Here is a 25,655-nt window from a genome sequence, read left to right on the forward strand (position 1 = left end):
TAATATCCAATGAAGGCGCTGCAATCACAGTAGGTGCAGTAAATTATCCGTTTGTAAAGCGTAAAGTACCTGTATATTTTTTCTGTTCCTTATCTTCAGCAGAAGCCTGCGATTTACCATTCCTTTTATGACATGCTCTGAAAATTGTACATCGCTACGTGGAATTTTCGACTTCGCTCGTAACTTCTGCCGTCTCTATGTTCGAATCGACAATTTAATAATCAAATGTTTGCTACAAAACTATTTGAAATTGAAGTAAAAAATTAACTAATTGAATTTAGAGATGGAAAGATTTTAAAGAAAAGAGAAAGTGAGGTACCGCATAACAACCCAGTGTGTTAAGACATCAATTTCAAGACAAGGTAGGTTGGCAAAATGGATAGTTGGATAAGAGTCAATTAGGGAACTCTCTGGATGGAAATGTTTCATTCGCTCTTGAGATCTCTTGCCTATTTAAAGTAATGGGAATGAAATGAGTCCAGAAATGAGTAGGTGAGATAGTTGAAGTGCAAAAAATACAGTGAAGTAAAACAAAGTAAAGGGAAAGTGAGGAACCGCATAAAAACAAACTGTGTTAAGGCATCAATTTCAGGACATCACTGCAAAGCAGGTTGGCAAGATGAAAATTGTGATTAGAATATTTTATGAGATTATGAGACTCAGGCCAATGTGTTTTAACTGATTTTAGCATAAAAATGCAGCGCATGATGATTTTTTTACGGAACGCCCATTACGAAACTCTTGAAAGCTCTTGATGAAACTTTTCCAATAGCTCTCTATTTCTCTTGTCGATTGAAAATAATAGAAATTATAGAACATACTTCTTATTTTACAGTAATATTAATGACAAATGAAAGTGAATAGAAATCTATTTTTTTTAAAGGTAATTGAAACAAATGTTCTTTTACTTGATTTAACAAAAGAATTGAACGGAAGTAAATAGAAAAATTATGACAAAAATAATTATCCTACTTGATTCAAATATTATCCTTTCTTGACAAACTAGTAGACTTTGACATTTTGCATTAAATAGATTAGAAAACTTTTCTTGCTGCTAGAAATTATAACAATCGTTATCGCTGATGGGTATAAAATACAATATTTGTGACATACGGTCGGTGGTTTTTCTTAAAATTCAAATCGATTGCATAACTCCTCTCTAGCAAAACTAAAAAGTCTAAAATAATATTAAGGCATAAAAATAACATTTTTATATAAACCACGTTTTGTTAAACAGATTGAAAATAACTGCCTACAGTCCCTTAAATTACTGAAAATTTCAAATGTGATTGCTGAGAAAATAAAGTAAGTTTTAAAAGAACATTTCTGATATCATAACGAAAAATGTGGTGCGCAAGTAAGATTACATTCACTTTCAGTAGGAGAATAACCTGATGTATATTGACAAGCAATTATTGATTTAATAACCTCACATGTGCACCACGTTTTTCGTTTTTGATATCAGGAATGTTTTTTAAAAACTTATTTTAATTCCTCATCAATCATGTAAAAATATTCAATAATCTAAAGGGCCGTCGGCAGTTATTTTCTACTTTTTAACAATACGTGGTTTTCATAAAATGCAAACAAGCATAATCATCATTATTATTTCATTTCATTATATAACGTAATAATTAAAATGCTTTATTCAGGCACTTGTGGCATAAATATGTGTGTCCGACCAAAAATTCCCTCCTGCGGATAACGTCACCTGGTGTATATGGTACAGCCTGTTATACGTTTATAGTGATTCGATTATTTAGACTTCGTTACATCGCATCACTGCATACAACGCTCTCTCTTTGCCTGCTAACTTGCACTTAATTTTCCACTTTGCAAGGATTTTTGTTGGTGTTCATTAAAGTCCGCAGCGTGGTGATTGGCTAAGAGCGATCCATTTACTTGCAATTTTGTCACATGCGAGCGATAGGACTGAATATTTAGGGATAGAACAGGTCATATTCATCATTTCAAATTTAAATTTTTGTTAAAAACCATAAATTTACCTCTGTCAATTTAGAATCGCTCTACCGTCCCGAGTGGTGACTTATGCAAACCCATGTGAATGCACAAAGAGTGGCCATTCTAGCCAATCCAAGGTGGCCAACGACTTACCATTCCCCTTTCGCCATAAGGAGTAAGTCCCATTTCGTAAAGGAGTTTTTGCGAATGACCTTGAGGGGGCGAGACGGGTCGGGAAAGATAACACTGACGGTGTAAGAAATAAATAGCATTAAATACATCTATCATCCTAAACATACGTTATTATCTACCTAACCATACACTACCATTTTTTTCAAATGCCAAGGGCTAAAATTTCCACTTATTAGTTTGTATCGGCTTCGCATTGCTTTGAACAAAACTTTTAAATATAAAACATGTCAATTTCTTAGACTGAAAGTACCGATAGTACGTGGAGTTTCCATGACAACCACCGCCCTTACTGATTTCGCCACTGCATTAGAGTCAAACGGCATTCCACACTCCCATCCAAAACTGAAGTTTATTCCACACATTTTTTTCCATTTCTCTGTCGCTTCTATCTCCGGAGGAAATACGTCTTTCCACAGAACAGGTCGCACCGCTCCACACGTCATATCCGGAAGCACCGATGACTGCAGCGCCACCTCCGACGTACGGAGAAGTCGACTATGGAGAGTGGATATTTGTGACGGAAGAAAGAGTGATCGGCTGTATATATAGATAAGGCATCTCATAGGATTCCGACGTCGACAGGCTACGGTTCCATGCCCGGGAAATTGACTGGTAATCTCTTTCTTTCCCCTTTGAGGGAGGAACACTGACGCAAACTGTGCCTTCCGTCATGCCCACGTTGCGAGCAGTTTTCTTGGCTAGTGAATGTGCCTTAGATCCAAAAATCAATTTATTTTTTCCACACAAAACTAATCATTATAAAAATTAAATAGACAGATATTATTAGATTAGGTATTAATGTATAACATTGAACTTAAAAGTAATTTTATTACTAAAAATTGCGTAAGAATCCAAAGGTAAACCACCTTGGTTCAATTGAAAGAGCAATGCAACTAATATGTTATTTGGTAATCCCCGTTAAGTATGCAAAAAACCCAAACGATTATAGATCACCACGCACTAATTCCATCATGGGACAGTAAGATGGCTAGAATAGAGTGGATAGTGGTATGGTGTAAAAGTTCGCTGAGAAAATTATTTTAATTAATAGAAAGCGTTCACATCGAGCTCTTGACAAATTTTGGGCAAAGGCGATGGGAGTGAATAAATAATTAGCCAACTACCATTTGCTGATGAAGTGGCTGTCAGAGCAGACTCAGGGAAGGATTTGAAGGAGATAACAATGAAAGGCTGCTTTACATTGACGTGGGTGAGTGCACAATTTGGAATATGCTTACTTGTGGCAACAATTTTAGCCACAGTGCATTGTAGCCTAAAAATCTCCAGTAGGTGCCGGAATGAATATCTAGTGAACTCTACGTGAGCTATAGCCCCAGTGCACATGCAGTGGGTGCGCAATTGTAGTTGCAACTACACTGTAATAGCTATGGAGTATGCCGGACAGAAATACTCACCCCGTGCCAATTACTCTAACGGTGGCTCACAGGGTATCACGTAGATGCATGTGAAGAAGGTTGGGTGCTTCGAAGAGGAAGGATTAAGTATGAGCGGAATAAGACAGGGTTTTATGGGGGAACCCCTGAAATGGCCAGGGGTGTGCTGAGAGAGTAATGAGATGACAGGGTTGGATTTGAACCCCAGGGACCCTGGGGGGCTATGGATCCTCCAGCAGCGAAATGGCACCGACAAAGAAGGGGGGTGAATAAGAAGGGGGTATTCTGAGGCCACGAATTGGTGAGGGGGGAGAGATGAAGGTGAGCTAATCTAGGGGAAGGGGAGAATATTTGGGGAAACTACTGAGATTAAAATTGAATTTATGCGATTTTCATTCTAAAGGTGGACGCCAACACTTGCATACACATATGAAAAAATGATGAATATATAGCCGTCCGATTTCATTTGCACAGTGAATCATGAATAAACCAAATAAGCATAGGCGGATCCAGAGGGGGGGCACGGGGGCACGTGCCCCCCCCCAGACCCTTAAAAATATGCTAGATTTTTAATACGGTCCCATTATCATTTCGTTCGTTTTGTATACCAAGGTATCCTTGTGTCCCCCCCTGAACAAAATCCTGGATACGGCCTTGCTTGTGCCCCTCCCAGAAAGAAATCCTGGATCCGCCCCTGCAAATAAGGTATTCTGGTTTCACTGTATTCAATCGTATTTGTGCGTCAATGTTTACGTACACATTTGCTCCTTGAGTGGTACGCTAGAACGATTACTTCTGACTCGCTGATATCCGTAAAGTTTTTATGCATGCAATTGTTTAGCGATAACAATATCATTTCCAATGCTGATATCCAAAACATTCATCCCTACGATTTTCAAAAACTTAACTGTGTGATTTCATTAACAATATGATAAAGTTCATTGCAGTTTGATAGACTAAGCCCATTGTTTTCTTCTAAAAGCGAATAACTGCGGCATGTATCGCACAAAAAAGGTGAACGTAAATTTCCACTTTAGTCACGGTATCTTTCACTGCAAGAAATCCATATTCATAACTAACATTCGAGAACTTAAATGAGTGCACATGAATCTTCCCTTGATGTTAAGCAAATCCCATTTCAGTTCAAGGCCTCGACCCAAATGTTTTCGGCCAGAACTCAATATGCTGACCATATTCACAAACACCGATCAAGAGCAGGCGCATTATTATACACGATAAAATAATGATAAAAATTGGGAACGTTTCAGCGATATGTTCCAATAATTATGTTTTTGTATTCTTTTAGATTTTCTCGGTGGATACTATATAAATATGCTTCATGGCATTTACACAGCGTTGAAATCTTTGTAGTTGCCTACGCTTCGTTGCATAAGGAATCTATAGAAACGCTGACGACTGAAGGGATATTAGCATGGCGTAAAACCCTTGAAGAATGTATCTAATAACGATTTGTCCAATAGGGGTCGGTTAAAGAATACAATCTGGTTTCACCTCGGACGCACGAGAAAACTCATAACATTGTTCACTCGGTAGCTTACGGATTTCACCACGAAAAACATCACCCTTGCATAAGGTGTAGAGAGGATAAGAAGTATACTTTTAGGGAGGTAATGAGACTGCTCAGAAATAGAGTCTGATGCGAAGGCCTTCGGCACTCATCGACCCCACCCGCACTCCATCAAGATGCAAAGTGAGACGAGACTCGGGTCCCTAATTCTCGCGATAACTGAACCGCGATCCATCGTGGCACGCGAGTGGGGACAGACTGGGCTCATGGGTTTAAAGCCACGAGATTTACCGCGCTCATTCCTCTCGAGCGCTTCAAGACATTAGCCTTGCGAGGAAGAATGCCCTCATTTTCACCAAACCCAATCAGTGAGAGGTGTAGTTTTACCTAAGTAGCAGGACCGAAGGGGAATATGTCGGAGATAAACTAGGGGCTGAAGCTGATTAGCATTGCGTGGGCCTAAAATACTTACATCAGGTTTAGCAATTTAATCCCATCAGAGATGTATGAGTGTGCACATGGATAATAGAACTAGATAAACTTTAAAGCCAACAAACCTGGATGAAGATGCCTTGGTAAGTGGTAAAGCACATGGCGAAAATTCGGGAGATTCGAGTTTGAATCCCGAGTAAGACGGTTTGTATTTTATCTGCAAGCACTTTCCGTACTTTCGTGGGAAACTAAATTATGGTAAACCCCTGGCTATTCCGCGATTATTTGCTTGAGTGAGAAAGCTGCAGACTTGAAAACGGAAATCGACGCTTAATGCCACAAACCGCTTATCGAAAGATGGTGAATTTTTAATGATGTGCAGAATCGATTTAATCTCATTTTCCATATTTGTCATCATATTTTACCAATTAAACCTCTAAATACTTTAGAGCGCTCAAATTTTTACGGGGTATTCGATTCATTATTTAAAATATTTTTCTTCGGGCACTTAAAATACGAAGTTTACGGTTCACATCGCATAAAATTTCGGATTATGTAAAATTCTAGGAGGAAACGTTAAAATATTAGAATCAAATGTATGTGCAAAATAACGATGGCATTTTAGGAGTATGATTTTTATGTTGTCGATGCATCGATAAGAAAATATGTTTTAGGAGTGTAGCAAAGTTTTTATTAGCTTTATCAAGGAGTGAGTTAAGACTTAACTAAGGAGTGAGAATACTTATCATGCAGAAATTAAATTGAATATGAACGAAATTCACTAACTCAGGATTAACTTTGTGGTATTCCACTATAAGTTTTCTTGTATATTACACATTACTTATACCACTTACTATAAATGGTACAAGTAATTGTGTTGTATCCAAGAAAACCCGAATATTAACGATCAAATTGTTGCAGTAACTGTACCACAAATGCCTTGAAAACGTATTTATCGTTAATTGATGCGTCATTGCCAAGAAGCCACAAATGAAACTCAATGAAACTTAGCGTTAACGAACTCTAGTAATTGTTCCATAAGTGACGTTCAATGGAGATTAAGGAAGTTCCCAAACAGCGAACGAAGCCATTCCATAGACAATAAATGTAAGGAGATTTCATAATAGCTTTCAAACGAGTTACTCAACGTCACATGCTCCATTATTTGGGACTTAGCAGATAAACACGATTGAAAAAAGCTTCAGAACAAATTAAGCTTTTTTTCACAATATTACTGAACCCAATGCTGCACATAGAGCTCCGAAAGCTGGCTTTGGGGCACTGGAGACGGTTTCATAAAAAAGACATTGCAGTGTTAAAACCGTCAAAAAATTGACAAACGTGGAACATTCCATAGTGATCGGTGATTTCCATAGTGATCGGTGATTTCCATAGTGATCGGCCAAAGTTCGTGGAAATGTAAACGTACATTTTCATGTACCTATGAATGCGTTAATGCATTTGAAAGAGTTGATAAATGGGTAGCTATGCAAGAATTGAAATTAGGATTAAGGAAAATAGGTCCAAGGCAGAGAGTAGTGGGTGTGGAAGCGTGTACATTGAGTGATAAGGAAGAGATTAGAGTAGAAGAGTTCGAAATGTGGGTGTTGAGAAGAACGGAGAATGTGAAGTGGAGTGAAAGAATGATGAATGCAGCAAGAGGAGAGAAAAGCTTTGGTGAGAAACGGAGGAGAGAGAGAGGGTGTGGACGGAGCGAGTACTTAGCGGGGAGGGGATATTGAATGGGTACCGTGTTGGAGGGAGTAATGCTCGCTAGGCGGGGAGGGAGAGAATAGGCTGTGTAGAGTGTACCTCTGAAAGGGAGAACCAAAGATTTACTGCGAATTGAAGAGGGAAGTCCACGACTAGAGGGGAGGCTGCCTACCATAACCGGTAGACTACTCGGATAATAATGTGGCTGCATGTTGAATCCATGACATTTCCTACTGAATGCATTTTGTATATATCGCTATGATAACGACGGTACAATATTCTAAGACCGGGAAACAGGCAGGAGTAATATGTAAAATGCTCCTCGAAAACCTATCTTGTACAATAACTAACCTGTATAATACTTTGGCATATAGCCATAATAATTGTTAACCTGATGTAATAAACTGTGCAAGAAATCCGGCGTATACCCTTTAAATAGGACCAGTGTCCCCCAAAATGAAGCAAGCACGTATTGCCGCGTTGAAAAAGAGAGCACTAGATAACGCTTGAGAAGAGGGAACAATGAGGGCATTGATAAAGGGGCACAGAGCTACAAAAAACCCTCCCCTCACCCTCTCCTTCACGTCCAATTGTTCACAGTGGCGAGAGATGGAGACAATAACGCCGTCCACACCAGACTGTACCTGGCAGAGAGGAATAAAGGCGAACAAAAATCCGTGGCGAGTGTTTTTTGCGAGAAGTTTTAAGGACTCTGCACACAAAGGACGCACACGAGGAAACAACACACGCACGTGCACACGAGGGCAAAGTTCCGGCGATCGTAATAAGCGACCCAAAATTACGGCAGTCGGGAGGAAGTCGGGGAAGGGCGGGAAAGGGGAACGAAATATTTTGCGCTTCTCATCTGCTCCACCACGGCCAGTGATCCAGATCGGAAAAAAAGAAATTGCAAATCAGCTGTGGAAAACGCATGAATGCGCTACCCAAGATCTGCTGAAAGCAAAAAAGGAATTATATTTGCCCCAATTACGATCTCGAAATTGGAAAAGAGTAACAGCATGATTTTCACAACATGCTTTCATCAAAATCGTGCCAACTAATGCAATTCAAAATATAAAGTACAGTTTAGTATTAGCTAAACAAAAATTATCCAACACAACATGTCAAAGATATAACTCCATAATCAGGACTACAAACATATGAGTGAACATCAATATTTCAACATTTCATCAAAAAAATTAAAAAGGAAAAAGCCTGAACAGTTTTTTACATAATGGAGCATTAGAAATTTTAATTTATGTGCCGTGAACACTTTTAGTTGATGTAAAAGACAATTGATGGCTTTATTATTATTTCTCCGAAGTGGAAATACACTGTTAATTACAAAAGCAGCCAAGCATTATTTATAAATTTACCTTTAGTTTCAATAAAGTTAGAGTTTTCATGACTTCGTTCAAATTTCGTTTCAATGCTTTTGAAAAAAGCATTTAAATCATTCAAAATTTACGCAGCACAATAAAATAAGGGAATTTTCCCACGCATTAAATGTCAATAAAGAGAATTACAGTGGACGAAGCTGAGAGCACAAGCATTGGACTTCCCTAACTTCAATAGATTCCACTTATAAATAAGCATAAGTACGTGGAAAATTCACTCAAATTTTTATAGCACAATTTTTTGCATATAAAATATTCGGTGCAATTACGCAAGAAACTCTCTGATTGAACTTTAGGGCAGCTTACCGGTGAGCTACTTTAATATTCTAGAAAATCACGTATTGTTATTATGGGTAGACTGAAGCACATAAAAATTAAGTACCTGCGTAACAATTGTGATTATCTTACCTACGGTTTTCTATGATCACAGCTCAGGAGGAGAGTTCACAAGTGCACGACTACTCTGTGCTAAGGTTTCACTTCCGCTTTTCCAGGGTCACCAGCTCTTCAATATTCAGCTAGCGAGGCGAATTGCCTCTCGCACGCGCATGGGTTGAGGAAAGTTTTCCGGAAGGACTTCCATTGCATTAGCATCGAGGATTGATCGTCGGAGAAAGAGCATCGCTGAGAAGAGCGTTATTAAGGCCAGATTACTGGAGCATTTAGGGAGGGGAGCAGTTGTGAATCTAAGGGGAGCTAGGAATGAAGGTGGGAGCTGTAGGTGTGGTGGGGTGGAAGGGCTGAAGCAGGGGTATCTGTCAAGTAAGGCGGTGGGGGAATGGTTGGCAGGAGGGGAGAACGAGTATTTTAAGCAACTGCTTACCCGACTTCAGCCAGGAATTTTAAGGGGGTCTTACTTCCCCAGCTAATGCGCATAACCCGTAATGTATCAGAAAGATTTAAAACTGTTATTATTGGTATTAAAATTTGCAATGGAACATAATTCAATGATGCCTTTTTGAATTCGACGATAGAATTTTATCATAAAAATGTGTTCCGAGGTTATTTGCTAAAGCCGTGAACGCGTTTCATTGTCTTCGTTAACGCAGAATTTTACACTGATTTTATTTGAAAAAAATTAATCACTCTTCTCATATAGCATAGAAATTCTTCCTCATCCAGTTGAAAAAATGCATTATGTTGGTAAAAAAATAAATTTTGGTAGTTAATTTCTCCTCAAAACGAACACGAGGACAGATGACATCTCATAATTAATGTACAGATCCATTATTTTCTGAGAATACTCTAAAAACGCTAGTAAAAACTATAGGTAAGTAGAAAACTAGTAAAAAAAACGCTAAGTTTAGGCATTTAAGGTCATAAAAAGCAATATAATTTGACCCTCACAAACAAATCATAAGTTGCTTATGCTTTTGCAATTGTCTACAGACGCATGTCTCACAGTTTATTATGAACAATAAAGTAATATTTATGAGGCTTGAAGTAAATCAATAGACAATATGTTATAATACAATAATGCGTTCTTGTGCATAAGTGTAGTAAGGAGAAAGGAGAGGATTTCTCCAGCCACGAAATAGAAAGGTATTCTGAAAAAGAATGGCCTTGGGGGAATTTCACGACGTGGAGCGGCAGGGGTGCCACCAGGTAGATTTATGCACGCCCATTCCTCCAAAGGGAACGACTCCCCTTGTGCTATTCCAGCGAAGCCAACATGGGAGCTCCCTCGTAAAGAATGGCGGAAGACCTGTGTAAACCCTCCACTCCTTCACCCTCAATCTGTTCCATCTATGAACTCAATTTTTAAGACATGTATCTAATGCACTTTGACTCTAAAAAATTTCACATTTGCACTAAGAATAAATTTTGAGGTGTATCTAATTTACTTATCACACTTAAAAATGCCGAGAATCAATTTCTTGACACATAGTCAGCAATTACTTTGTAATCTTTCGATGAATGCAACGAGCAGGTGTAACTTTTGTTTGTAAGACGCTCAGTAAAAATACCCACTATTGGAATAGATTTTTAATGAGGTGTTTTATTTAATTATGAAGTTAATTTTAACGAAGCACAATTAAAATTGAGACGAACCGCAATAGAGCCATTCAATGCATAATTTGAAAATTACTTCTCTTCTGCCACTTTATGAACGATGCTGACTATTCGGAAAGTTGGTCAGAAAAGAATAGAGGCCTTTGAGACAAAGTGCAGGAGGCTGAAGATGAAAATGACAGATAGGGTTACTAACCAGGAGAAGAATGGAAGTTGTGGAATAGCACACGCCGAAGAAGGTCCCGGAGGACAGGCCATTTCATTACACCTAGTAGTTACATGAAAAATACGATTGAGGGAAAAATTGACGAAAAAGTCTGCCGAGGGAAACTACGGGATGAATAGTGAGGACAGGTAAGGAAAGACACTGGGAAGGACAAAGCCATGGAGTGAATGGCCTGGCTAGGGAAAGGGAGACATTGGGGACTAGTATAATAAACTTTGGATTTTAGTAGTATGAATGAATTGAGGTCAAAAGAAAATTGCTTGTGGGATAGAGAGATTGGAATAAATAAGGAAGAGGAACATCCGGAGACAGAAGACAACATCTTGGGAAAGGAAAAATAAAGGGCCTAGGATTATTTTTCTAGTATTGCATTGCATTTTATTGCATTAAAATGAATGAATGCGCTCGAAGAGATTAGTTATTATATAAAGAAATAAGAACTCAAGGAAGAACATAAGTAAGCCAAGGACAGGGAGAAATTCAGGAGTGCAGTATATCAATCTTATATTTGCAGTGATATGAATGAGAGCCAAGGCAAACGTACTTCGGGCAGAAATGGAAGGAGGTGAAGAAGAAGAACATGAGCGAGTTGAAGGAAATGGCTTATGAAAGGGAGAAAATCAAAGGTGCAGCATACTCGCATTAGGATAAGTGTAATTTGGTTGATGGAATATATATTTGTAAGGGATAAAGAAAGTTACAAGCAGGAATAACATCAGGATCAGGGTATAGGAGCAGAAGTAACGATATTAAGAAAAGGAGGGTAGCAGAGAAGTAATCATAGAGTTGTAGTACAATCAACTGATGAGCCCCCCTCCGCTGGGTCAAATCATAATCCCAGAGAAGGATTGGGTGTATAGGGCATATCATGATGCTAAGTAATTACATGAGAAATATTATGGAAGAAATACCGGAAGTCCGCCGAGGTAGGCCAACAGATAAGTACCAGTAGCATACGAAGGACACAAGGAAGATAAGCATCAGAAAACTTGAGGGAATACTTTGGTAAAAGTGGAAGACTGCAGTCTACCAATCTTAATATTGCAGAAGTACGAATGAATGTAGGCCAAGAGATAAGCAGTAAGAGCAGATATCAAAGGATAAAATGTCAAGAAACCAGCTAGGGATTAAGAGAGATATGGAAAGCTGCGTAGTATCAGCCTAAGGATGGTGTTACTATGAATGATTGAAACTCCATCAACCAGGCCATTACTTTCTGCCCCGTTCTCTTCTCCTTTCTTCGTCAGGTGACCTCGCCCCACCGTTCAACGCAGAGATCGGACGCACGGCCGAGGATCACGGCCCCTACTCCCAATCTATTACATTATTCCCCTCCCTCATGGCCCTGAGTAGAGTAGCCGCCCCTGTGGTCACGAGTGCGTCCATCGCTTGCTTTCTCCTCAGAGGCCTCCGTGCATAGGGAATGGAAACCACCGTCGACCGTGAACCACACATTAAACGGATTCCGCTTCAACCTCGCAGCATGACACTCTTCCACTCTGCCGTCTCGGACCACGTGTTTTGTAAATATAGTTGAAGGCATCCATTGATCTTATAAAATAAAATATCATACACAAAACTACGTACATCAAATGAATTACTTTTCTAAGCAATACCTTATGACCATTGCAAGTAATGGCAGTGGCATATTTAGTTACATTACGAATTCCGACTTCAGTTATGGAAATTTTGTGCTGTTAATTATATGAAGTAGGCTGAGATGTGAAAACTGGTTTTTGGCACGATGAATTATCTTGTACCATTTACCAATAAAAGACGGTAATTCCCTAGTTGTATCTAGAAATATTTATTTGCACAGGCAAGAGTCTCCACATGAGCTAATATCAGATTTGAATGATGAGTGATTAATTGACAAATCACATTACATTGGTGACAGAAAAGCCTCTTCAGTAAAAATGGTGCCGACAATTTTAAAAAATTAAAAAAAGGAACTACAAAAAAAAATAGTGAGCGATCTGCCCTCCTACCATGAAAAGATAAGCAGATTCAAGTTTGGACTCATCCGGTGTGGCAGCAGCGGGATTTTTTTTAAAGGAGCATTTCTCATTTTTCTGCAAACATTTGCCAGATGGGATGATATATTTCAGAATTATTTGGCTAATCCTAAAATTTGATAATTTTTTCTTTCCACTTCCAGAACATTAGTAGAAATACATTATGAATACAATTTCTACTCGTTTGTAAAATGTAATTTAGCTCTACATCTCAGTTACCTATTTCATGCTCCACTAGACAATAATCCATATTTTATTTTGAATTTTCAAAAATAAACCGAAAAATTAAAAACAAATCACATCATAATTCGGTCATTCGCGGAGGTTGGTGTGGCCAAATACATCCTAGGATTCCAGGGGCCACAGGAAAGGTAACTTTGCAGAAGAAGTCAGAAGTACACTGCGTAGAAGCTTACTTTTTTTGGTGAGTGCCATTTGGGCGGATTTCAATCAGCGTGCTAATATGTCCGCAGCACGGCGTTGGGTGCAAAGCGATCTTTTTATGTATGATCTTAGGTTTTCCCGGCGTATCAGTTGTAGAAAAGTTTCTCGGGTTTTCCACCGGTTGATGCCGTCACAGATCGGCAAGTCGCGGATCGAAACGTCGGGAGACATGGACGACATCAACCGGTGGAAAACCCGAGAAACTTTTCTGCGATCTTTTTATTCTCAATTTTTACAATCGCAAGGAGCAATATTGAATAGTTATGAATTTAATCTATTTTACCATTCAGTACTTCGGGTATCAGGCGCAATTTACTTTCCCGTTAAATTCGGATCAGTCTGTCAGTCAGCGATACGAGTGGCGACAACCGTAAAACCACTTCAACGCGCGCTAGATGACAACACATCTACTTTAGACTCTAGCGCTTACAATCCTCAATCGTTATATCCGTGTCCACCGAAGCAACTGGAGTGATCGAGTTGGTTAAATGGATAGTAGAGTTTTTGCTTTCCACGCCGTGTGTTCAAATCCCGGCGGCGAATGTGGAGATTTCCCAATGACTTCCGCATCCATTCCCGAGTGCTTTGTGTAGGGTACTTCAATACAGCACTCCGTCCGTCGGATGGGACGTTCTGCAGTGGTCGTCTTGGTACCCTCCGTTAATAGCAGTCTCGTGGAGACGCCAGGTTTCCCTCCATCCTTCCTCCCTTTCCACATGGCGTAACTGTCTGTCACCTCTTTACAATGCCATAGCATGCAACAGGAGTGAGCAAGGAATACAAAACACTTGCGTTCTCATAGCCCAACGTGATTCTCCCAAGGCCATACCCCTCCCATGCTACACCTTTCCCCTCTCCCGATCGCAAAGCTGAAGGCAGACCAGGGCACGCGCGCTCATCTGGGGGCCAAGTATCTTATCCTGCTGTGGCAGCCGACCAGCGCGGCAGCGTCGCGTGTCAAATGGCCCAAGTGCACAGGATACGAGGGAACCGTGTGCACATGCACACACGGTTAAACCAAAGGGAGGTGAGCAGACGTATGACTGGATCACATAGGTCATCCCCAAGGGGAAAAGATGTCTCTCGTGAAAGTCATGGGGTGACTGGAAGTCTTCAAAAAGTTAATTCACCGTGATTATGAAAGAATTGTGGCGCATTAACGCAGATGTGCAACCGACGTGATTTTACTCGCGTAATAAAAAACGCCTCACTTTCTATTCAATAATAATAGAATGAATGGCAATTTTTCAACAAATAATTTACTCACACAACCGATGTAAACTATTTCCATACCATCCAAATATAATTATTTACTTTTGTAAAAGAAAACTATTTCTTCAAATAAATAATTATTGTAAGGTATAAGTATAAAGTTATACGTACGCACCAAATACGGAAAATTACGAATTATATTGTAATTAAGTGTTGAAACCTCGCTGTCAAGAAAATTCTTAAGATAGGAAAGGTGAAAGCATTATCATGAGCATAAAACTCGATTATTGCAGAAAAACTGATCGCCATTAAAATTGGAAAAGAGAAAAAAGTTGTTGACATCGCATGATATAAGATAAATAAAAAATTGTAATCCTCAGAGTAAACAATTTAAAAAATCAGCAAAAAAAAGTAAAAAGAGATATATGGCTTTCTAATCAGAGTAACAGTTTTTAATAATGGGAAAATAGCAACCCTTAAATTTATTTACAGAAAAAATCGTTGAAGCACGGTGAACACATAAATCATTCAATCTTTCAATTCAAACTTCAACGCTTTAATCTCCATCAGTCTTGGGATCAATATATAATTCACGATCATCTGCATCGTTCTGCATACTTTGTAGGCATGTTCCTCGCCTTCCTCTGTGCCACCTACTCTTGTTTCATAAAAAGGTATATCGAGTGCACCAAATAATAATGGGGCATTGCTTCCAACTTAAACTCAGCTGAATTCCTCTTCTATCAACCAAGTGGCGATGTGAGTGGCCATTATTTTAAATTGATAGCGTAAAACCTCGTACATTGGAGATACTCGGTCTGAAGCCTTGAAATAGCGGCAGGGAAGCTACAAAATAACATTTAACACGTGGGATGAACTCCTCGAGACGAATGATTTGAAAGTAAAAAACCCACAATTTCCTAGATCAAATAACTTCGGCAGTGGGCGTTACCACTGCAGTAATGGAAAAATTGATTTCGATTTTAATAGAAAATCAATTTTCGAGGTCAACGGTTAAGTGAACCGAGATCAAGGTATGATCTTCGAGTTTCAATTCACACCCTACTCTTCAACTTCGATGTTAACCATTTCGTTTGATCATCATACGTGTACTGAATTTGTGAATTATCATTGCTTTTAATACCGTTTATGATTTATTATATATACATCGGTAAGAAAAATCTGTTAGCCCAAAGGCGATATGTTAATGATAATAACATAAGTGAATGATAACGTCAAATCGCTTTAAAAGTACACCTTTACAAAAATTTCCTCATATCGGTCACTTTTACGATGAGCTTCAACTAAATTGAGTGACTTATTACAGATCCAATTGATTCAAAGTAAAACACCAAGTGCATTAGGAAGTGGCTTATTATTTAATCGCATTTTCAAATTCAACCCTCAAAATATTCTACAGGTATTATAACTGTTTTAAGCTCAAATACATCAAGCCAAGCTTTTGAAATGCAGACATCTCGACAGCAATAAATGAAAATAAATTATGTTTCTAATTTTCAAATCAAAAATGAGTATGTTTTCAAGGGTATGATAAATCAGAAATTTAAGCCCTTTCGCTCCAAAATTCACTACTTTTTTTGAGTCCGTATTCACGATATGACATATTTTAAGGGAGGAATAGCATTTAAAACGCATAAATAATTTGTTCTTAAATAAATATTTTAAGTAAGTAAGTACGCCGCGAGCCATTCGTTTGAGTGGACAAATAAGTAGAGAAATATTTAACCAATATGGAAGGGTCTGATACCGGAGTGAGTAGACATCGAGCCAATGGAAAAAGTACAGAGCTATAAATACGACATCTATCCGACAATTATTGCTCTCGTACATTGAGCAGTGGCGGCAGTTTGGCAAGTTACTCGCTGAGACATACGCCGCGAAAATGAGAGGGAGAGCCAAAAAGCATTTCCAATGGGAATCGAAAATGATAGTGTCGATATATCATTCGAATAAAAAAACACAGGTCTTGGTTGCTAGAGGGAAATGTGATGTCCACAATTTGACGTGAATTTCCAAGCAAAGGAATGGAACCGGTTTATTCTACTGAGGAGTTTACTAAAGGGATTAACTGTGCCATGAAAATCTCCTCTGCATAAGAATAATGGGGAAATAGATGATCAAATGGTATAACGGTCAATACAAAATGAAGCAATAGAGGAAGAATGCATAAGTACACTCGAATACTTCTATCCCCCACGAGTGGAGAACGCTATGCTTTAACACGCAAAACATTGGCTTATTCTGCATTATTTTCATAATTAAGTTTTAAAGAATATATTAATATAAATACTGGACTTAACTGAATAATTTTCTGGAGAAATGGAAGGAATTCAATGGAGACCAGCAGTTTTATAACGTTTTATTTAAGTAATTTGCGGTATGTCGGCGCATATTTAACGAAACTCTTGAGCAGTTTGCTCCAAGAACGACAGCCAACGGCAATCAAGACTCCTATCTATTGGATATAAATATTACACGATCTTGAAGACTGCGCAGCGTGCTTGTAGTTATTCCTCGTCCGAATCAATATCAGATGAGGAAGAAAACGATGTGAGCAGAAATATTCGAGTGTTGGGCAAATACGAAAGCGGAGCACTCCGAAACCTCATTGAGTGTTTTCTCATTGGTTGCGGAGGTATTCAAGCATGCCATATTTAAACACGATTAATTAATTAATTAATAAATGGCCTCGTCAGCCGAGCAGAGTAGACTGAGGCCAAATAAAAAGGATATTTTTTCCTCCACTCATCCGGACGTCCTATTCATTCCATATTCGGCTGATATTAAAATCGACGTCGAGCTTCCAAACAATATGAACCGTCGTCAACGTGTTATGCAAAATAAATAGTGCACTGAATTTACTCAGGGCCAAGGCTCGTTCACTTAACCGAATTAATGGGTCTAAATCGATTAAATTAGAATTAAACATTATTTAGTTTGTGGAGACCAAGTACACCATTGCGGATTTAAAGATATAAAACTAACTGTTTTTTTATTAATTTAATAAGAAGGAGCGTGGTATCATAGTATACGCAGTGATTGGCTGCCGATCAAGGTGTCCTGGGTTCCGATCCCTCGGACACAACCAAACATTGAATCCTTGAAGAGTAATTTGGCTCAGGTAGAGAAACCTCTAACATGAATGTGTGATATCGACTCGCCTGTGGCTACGTCTGTGGTGTGCGCTAACTTAACCTATCCAAACCAAACTAAATCACTGAGAGAGTGAAGTACACAAGGGAAAAAGATGTAATGAAACGACGTACATTATGATACTCATATCATTATGTCACATATCACTCATTGATTCAACCTGAATATTGATTTGTACAGGTGGTGGTAGAACTCACCCCAGCCGCTGGCGAGTAAATTCCATACATTCGGGGTAGAGTTACTAATTCCTTGTCCCGGAGCCAGCTAGCACTTCAATGATTGGGTGTTTGCGAAGGCATCAACCGGGGTTTGAAGTGGAGACCGCTGGATCAGCAACCGAGTGCTCTACGCACTACACGCCACCACGCTCCCAAATGGTGACATGCATTTGAAGTCCTCCATTTACCGGAATAAATAAAGCATTAAAACTGTTTCGCTTACAAATTTGAAAATTGTAAACACTCACCACCGCTCAGTGGTGGTTTCGTGACACAGGTTCAATGCGATTGGCTCTCGATAAGGGCTCAATAGGCCAAGGCACCACGCCCCAAAATTAAAGAGACCCTCGTTAGCAAGCATACTGATTACTACCAATCCAATGAACGCAACTTCATGGACCTTCAAATCCAGGGTGACTAATTGAAACTGCATTTAGTGCTATGAACCACCGCACAGTACTGAAAGAACTGAAGAAACGTGATAGTCTACTGATCCATTCTTCGGCTCGAAAATACAAACGTTGTTGGTCCATTTCCCAGTGTAATGAACACGGGATACCACAGGATTTCGCAAGTTGCTTGGTTCGTTTTGAAAATCGGTTTTCGTTGAGATTAAAAAAATTGAAACACCATCATTACTCCGTTTATCGATCGATCCTCGGTCAGAGGCGAAAAATTGATCGAAATTCACAGATGAGTTGATGACGTTGCCTATCCACTAACCCTTGGCCTCAGGATGAACCTCACTCAACTGGTCCATTGTAGTCAGCTCTAGTGAGTGGGTTTTTCTTTCCTTCAATAGTATTCTTTCCTGAATGAGTTCAAGGGCTACGACGGATACGGACTTCCTCAAGGGCTATGACGACGTCACAAATTCAAGGAAATTTGGCTGCAATTAACGCGTTTTTTTATTTTGATATCATCAGAAAAATGGTATTCATCATGATGCTAGGAAAGATGAAATCATCAGAAAAGTGATAGAATGAGGGGGGCCTGATTCGAGTGCTCCTGTCTTCTCCTCGGTCGTGCGCATCGCCCAATTGTGGCATGCAGTTCACGTCATTCCAGTGAGCGATTCTTCTACTCAATCTGCTGATTTACCTGAATGAGCTAAAAAATCGGAGCTGTAAAGACGTCTCCAACTTGAGAAAACCAGAGCTGTCATAATTTCGTCAGCTAATGAAGAGTTGGCAGCAACTAGCGCATTTTTTCAATTTGAAATGACGAAAAAAGTTCCTAATAAACGAGATTTCAGTTTCCTTTTACTCATCTTTCCCCACCATCTTCCAAATTACGTCAATAAATTGCTCTTTCGGATGATGGCATGTATACCAATAATCTCTAGCGCATTTCAACTTATTCGATCATTGATACAAAACTTGCGACTCGATTTGTTTCGTCACTATGAAAATGCCTCGGTAAAAAGCTCTAAGGCGGCGGCTTGGAATCTTTGAGAGGGTCTCAGCGCTTAATCACGCGATAGCCGAGTGTGGCTTTAGAGGAAGGGTTCTCCAGCGCTCTCTCGCGTGAGTTCGCGAAATGACAAAAGCGAAGGGCCAAAAGCACAAAGCAACCAAACGGACCGAGGCCCGCGTCGAGCGAGAAATCCTTTGAAAGCGCCGACAAAGAGAGAAGTGGCCGAGAAGGAGGACCTCCGCGGGACCTGCATCTCTCTCTCCATGGAGTGGACCGGCTTCCTCTCGGCGGGTCGGGCGGGACTTGGGTCACGTGATCACAAACCCCTTGATGTTTCACAAATCTTGGAAAATAGGTACTAACTAGGTTGGAAGGCGTGATCGTAGATATTTTCTTTCATTCTTTACGCGAAACAGAATGAGAGTCATTCTAACCCGCCTCTGGAAAAGCTTATTACGAGTACGGGTACTAGCTCAAAATTAACGATTTTATCGTGAAATATCCAGGATGCATAAGTAGACTGCAACTTTCAGATATCAAATTTGATTATTTTTACCCTTAGTTCTTTTCCCACGGGTATTTTTGATGCTTGAAATGCAGAGAAATATAAAGAGGGTCAACTCTACTTCTTCTGAAAATTTCTAAATAATAACATAGTTATACGCGATTGACCTATCGCCAAAGAAGAGTGTTCTCGAGAAAGGCATGCGTCCTATAAAGATCATTTCCTTCCCCTCAATTGAAATGTCTTTTTGATCGCGGCTATTCACTCAAAACGTATCCTACGTCTTGTAATATTGTGGGTTGTTGAATCGAACCTGAAAATAATTTCCAATGCCCCAATTAAAAAGTTGTGCATTTATTTTTCTCAGACGAAAATGTTCTATTCTTCTGAAAGAGCCAATTATTGGAGATCGCCTTCTTTGATTACTCAATATATTTCAAAATGATAACAGTCGATAGAGAAACACGAGTTCTTTGTACAAAAAAATGATACTTGCTGCGTAAAAAAGCATTATATTTTAGATCATGGCTTCAAATACTTCTTTTAGAGGAAATGAAATAAAAAAACGTTGATAACTGAGCCTGATAATAAGCGATACGTGGCCGTTTGCTCTATTCTATTGTTTCCATTCTAGAATTGCATAAGCGGTTCCGCTATTCCGATTGCAATTTTATTTTCAATAAATTTAGTAATCAAACTTGAAAAAATACCACAATTTCTTTTTTAAACCATTCGAGGCAGCGATATTTTACGTTTTTATTTATTTATTTATTTCCATTACCCCATAAACAGCACATTTACGGCCTTTACAATGGGGAATTAACAATTAACAATGAAGGACATTCACACACGCCCATGCCCTGGATAATGGTAACTTACCCAGGCGGGACTCGAACCCGCGACCTTCGGTTTGGCAGGCGAGGACTTTACCCCGCCGCCACCGTTTAAGACTAAAGAAAATGAATATAAGGTTTTCTTGGGCTCTCTACCGGGTTTAATTCTCTAGTGTTGCTGTCGTTTCGTTACAATAGCCGAGCGTCTGTAAAATTAAATATATTACTAAAATACTTGTGCAAAAAGTTCAAAAAAGATAAAATACCTACCATAACAATGGTATTAAACAGCTTATAAGTCACTGAATATAATTTTATGCCTCATATAAATCATATTAAGTAATTTTTACACATAGTTATTAATTGTCTTGTTATTCAAGAGTGAAAGGAGTCTAAAAATCTGCAAGCACTGCGATAATTTGGGTAAAACAGGAAACTTCCCTTATCACCAATCGATCTATCACTAACCACTGCTTTCGATACAGCGCATCAGTGCCTAAACTTTAATCCGACAAACACTGCATACATTGGTCACAAATAATATGTAGAGGGGTGTGTAAACACAAAACTGTAAGGATAGCCCTGAAGGTGTCCCTCCTGGGAGATAAAAAACATTCTCATACTGATAAAAAATATCCCCGAGATTATTCCCATGTATTCCATAAAAACAAGGATTGTTATTTCTCAAGAACATCATGAGTTGAAAATTGAAGGTGGAATTTTAAAGAGGAGAAATTTAGACATCGCCAAGACCAGCAGCATTTTGTGAAGTGCGTACCAATTAGCAGAGTGGACATCATCCAAATAACATGACCTTAAAAGTCAAATATGCACCAAGAAAGTTTAACAGATAGGCTGATACATATTCTCGGAAGAAAGCCGTGAAAAAAAGACACTTTGGCACGGGAATCGATTGATTTAATTGAAAAGTACACATGTCACGCTGCCGCAAGTGTATACGAGATAAGTGCAACCAAATATTATTTTTGTTCACTTATGCTTTTGCAGCCTAAATCATATTTTTCATTGAAAAATATGGCGTAATTCACGAAAATAAGTTTCCTATATTTCTACAGATCCGGTAACCAAGGATATACTTGCATAATTTTTTCAAAAACATATGAAGACATCAACAAAAAAAATTTTAATATTAATCTTGTACACTGCACGGAATGGTTTCCACTAATAGCTAGACATAATCCATATCACCCTGAAATTGAATTAAAATAGAAATTAGCAAGCTTTTTCAACGAAATACCTTGTCCGGAGATGAAGAATGAAGTGAACAGGAGACAGGATATCGCCGATGCAGCCACCGAGGTCGGGGGACTCACGGCGCCGGCAATCCCCAGCGCGGTTCGCGGGGAAATCATCCTGATGCCAGCCCCTATCGAGGAACCCGCTCTTCTTTGGCGGCGAACGGCGAACAGAACAACCCCTCAATGAGAGCACTCAAAGTAACCAATCACACACTCACTGCAAGTCTACACACGTGGTCTCAACTTCACGCTAAGGAGGAACCACCATCGACAAATATTAGGGAAGCTTCCAGATTCAGGCGCTTGGATTGGAGCGAAGTTAATCCATTACTTCACCCAGAACATAGCTCACCAATCCTTTCCGTAAGATGTAAGATCCAGCGATGTACAAGTCGGTTTTGTTGGCAAACAAATAACGCTGTTCAACACTGTCAAAGGACGGGCTAAAACCACCACCGCTGATTTGCAATGCGTACTTCAGCGACGGAGTTCGTTCGTGGTTTCAATAATTAGGGGTTAAAGAGGCCGCTCCGATCCCACGGATTTCTTCGAAAGACGTCTAAAAGAAGCAGAGCACGTCGCAGTAGCCAGGGGCGGATTCTCGAGACGAAACTTCCGAAGTCAGCGACCGCCGGAAAAAGCAAATGGGCCCGAGAGCAGGCGATGAACTTGAGTGGTCGCTTCACCTCGTGCGGGGTCTGTAAAAACAAAGGGCCTACATAAGATGACTTCAAAACTTAGGTAATACTCAGAAATAGTTTATAGCACAGTTTTACAAATGCTACAGACGTAGAGCATTGGCTGTTTTGAGAGTTTCCGAAACTCAGAAAACTGCTGGATATAATACAAAACTATACTTTCGAGCCACGATCCATTTCTTGTATAGCTACAGAAGGATATTAACAAAAGCGCAACTTAAAAAGGGATTATTAGAGCCTAAAGACTAAAAAGATAGAGACGGGAGAGGTCAATCTGTAAGTTTAACTGTCTACGATGCACACACTGACCAAAGCCGTGAGAGCGGGTCTAGTGATTTGGTCAATATTTTGAGGAATTTATTGCTAAGTCATTGAAAGATAGGTTCGTAGTTCTTCGGGTACGTTTCCAAGTAAAGAAAGGTGTAAGTTTGTGAGAGAGAAGAATGGAGAAGAACAAAAATTTACAGCGTCAGATGAAGAGACGGGAGATCACTCTCAACAACTCCAACAATCGCGGCGCCAACAGTGGGATGCACGGCCAGAGAGGAAATAGAGAGCGCGGAGTAGAAGCCACGGGGAGCGGGCGAAACGTGAGTTGGCGGCAGAGGAGAGAACACAGTCGGCGAACACGACCCAACTGAACACAACTTCGTCTCTGGCGCGAGGGAGTCTCTCCGGAGGGGAGGCGAATAGGGGAGCGGGGGTAATAGGGGGGAGGGGGGCGGCGAGAAGGTCGTCGGATAGTACACACGCCAACGAGGAGAGATTGAGGTTGGCGGATGGGGGGAGGAGGGTGAGGAGAAGGGGCGATTTCGAACAAAACCCACCCTCTCTCCACCACCATATCGCTCATGAATGAGTCTTTCACGATGAACGATTCATCTGAACGGAGAGAATGAATGGAGTCGCAGTTTACAATGGGCTTGTTCACCAATTGCATCCCATTGTCTTTTGTTGATTAGAGTTTGAAAAATAAGGACCTCTCTATTTATTTCATTTTTTTTAATGGGATGCTTATTTCTTTATCTATTCCCCTTGAAATATTTCGGTAGATGAGTTGATGACGCCACGAACTCACACCTAGGGGCCTCCTCGCTCATGCCTCTCACGTGGTTCTTAATTGTTCACTCTCCAGTGAGCGATTCTCACCTTTCCCGATCAAAAATAAATGAACCGAGTCCGAGAAATCAAAAATTCATAAAAATGAACGCTTTATGGCGGATTGACCTGTCTCGCTGGCCTCCGAAACTCACTGTTCCCATAGGGTATAAATACCATACCACACGTTGACTCACCGACGAGAAACCTTGGAGCGTTCGGCACAAAATCTGCATCTGTCAAGTGCTAGGTGAATGCGATCATTGGATTCTATGAGAGTTTTGAACTTACGGATTCCCGACCATCCTGCTGACGGCCTATATGGTAGGAGTTAAATAGGCAGTAGACGGGTTGCCCAGACTATCAGCTTATTGTAATTGAATGGCTGGTTTGCGTGGACAGCGACTACAGCAGGAAGAAAGACTTTACGGCCAGGAGTTTTCTCTCTAGAATGCAGCGGCAGTCAACCAAGGACAGCGATTCCGTGCGTGACTGCGGAGTGGGAATGAATCGATCGAGGACGTGGTCAATCTTGATTACAAATGGTGGCGAATTTGAGCCACTTCAAATTTTAGCACAGAAGGAATCGATGGATGACAAGGCATGCGCTGAATCGCATTATAGACTTAGACTAGACTGTGATAGGGATAAAATAGATTAGTGCTTGGATTATTTTTTCTATCCGGACCCAATAACTATTCGTCAAGCGTTCCCCCTTTGTGGCTCTATCATTTCCATGAGCCAAATCACATGGACCGAATCGTCGCACTGATCCTATAATATTTCCTCGGAGCACGGAACCCCGACCGCCACCCTGAGTGCAGGTGGAACCCCGTCGGTCAGGGGTTGTGGGAGGGGTGGAGAGACTACTGCGCATGCGCCCACCCCTTCAATGCCTTCCCCTCAAAAGGTTGAGCCCCCGCCGGCTAGTGGCGGAAGGGGGTAGTTGCGAGGTTTCTCCTTACGAGAGAGACAGACGGCAGTTGAGGCAAGTGAAATCGAATGGATGCGGGGGTTTGCAGCAGTGCTTGTTTGGCACGGAGCGATTGTTTGCCTCACTTACAATCGGAGCTTACGAGTACCAATCATGATTGACGCGGTATTTACAAAGCGTGCTTTCTTCATACCCTCTCCCATGAGCCATATAATCCATTGGAAGATTCATTAGCTGATGAGCATAAGCTAAAACTTACGGAATGAAGAAGGAAGATGAAGAGGAAGTAGTAAGTTATTGTAAGTCTTTAGGTTTCCTATTATTTTTTTATTGCCTAAATCGAAAGGTTATTACTCCTGGAGTACTTATTTCACGCTTTTAGATTTTTAAATGACGATATCTATTTTTCGCGATTATATCAAAAGTGAAAAATTTCAAGCGCGCGAAAACGCGACAGCTAAGTATGAATGCCGGGAAATCTCCATAAATAAAATTGACCATTGCCATTCATCTAAACCGGTATTTCTAAAACCAAATAATTTGTATACTATGAATACACTAATGGTGGGTAACGAATCGCAATCAATGCCTTACGTTTTCTTTGATGAAGGAAACTGCCCTATTTGGTGGCGGTAGCCATGTCATTTTTACGGGTGCCATGTGAGTAGGTATGATTACGATTGTTGTCCTATGGCTGTATTGGCTGATGTAAACCGACATGGTCTGCAAAATAATTATAATATAAAATGTTGTACCTAATTCATGTACGTAATGTTTGAGTCTGTGAATTACAAATGATGAGAATATTTACCTTTAATTTCTACTGGCATTAAAATTTTAATATTGTTTCCTGAAAACAATATTAACATTTTAATGCCATTGAGTAATGAGAAAATTTTCCCTCTTTCACGTTTATTGCCATGGCTCGCCTCCGAATGATGCCTGCCCTCCGAAAAAGTTTAAGTATATCGAGACTACCCGGGTCAACTGTG

The 25,655-nt window shown here is 40.0% G+C and overlaps 1 protein-coding gene across 4 annotated transcripts in view; it reads right to left on the bottom strand.

The window, feature by feature from the left end:
- Positions 1–23,269, bottom strand: part of LOC124168473 (nucleolin-like) — an 817,942-nt gene extending 794,673 nt beyond the window's left edge. For 3 of the 4 annotated variants that reach the window (XM_046546746.1, XM_046546745.1, XM_046546742.1), the window contains exons 1-2: positions 23,097–23,269; positions 21,933–22,631 (exon numbers count right to left, since the gene is read on the bottom strand). In XM_046546746.1, coding sequence (XP_046402702.1) covers positions 21,933–22,047 — 115 coding nt within the window. In that variant the 5' untranslated portion in view covers positions 22,048–22,631; positions 23,097–23,269. The other variant, XM_046546744.1, reaches the window with a different exon arrangement.
- Positions 23,270–25,655: the final 2,386 nt, after the last annotated feature.

The sequence above is a fragment of the Ischnura elegans genome, chromosome 11 (genome assembly GCF_921293095.1).
Source record: "Ischnura elegans chromosome 11, ioIscEleg1.1, whole genome shotgun sequence".
In the NCBI taxonomy this organism is placed as follows: domain Eukaryota; kingdom Metazoa; phylum Arthropoda; class Insecta; order Odonata; family Coenagrionidae; genus Ischnura; species Ischnura elegans.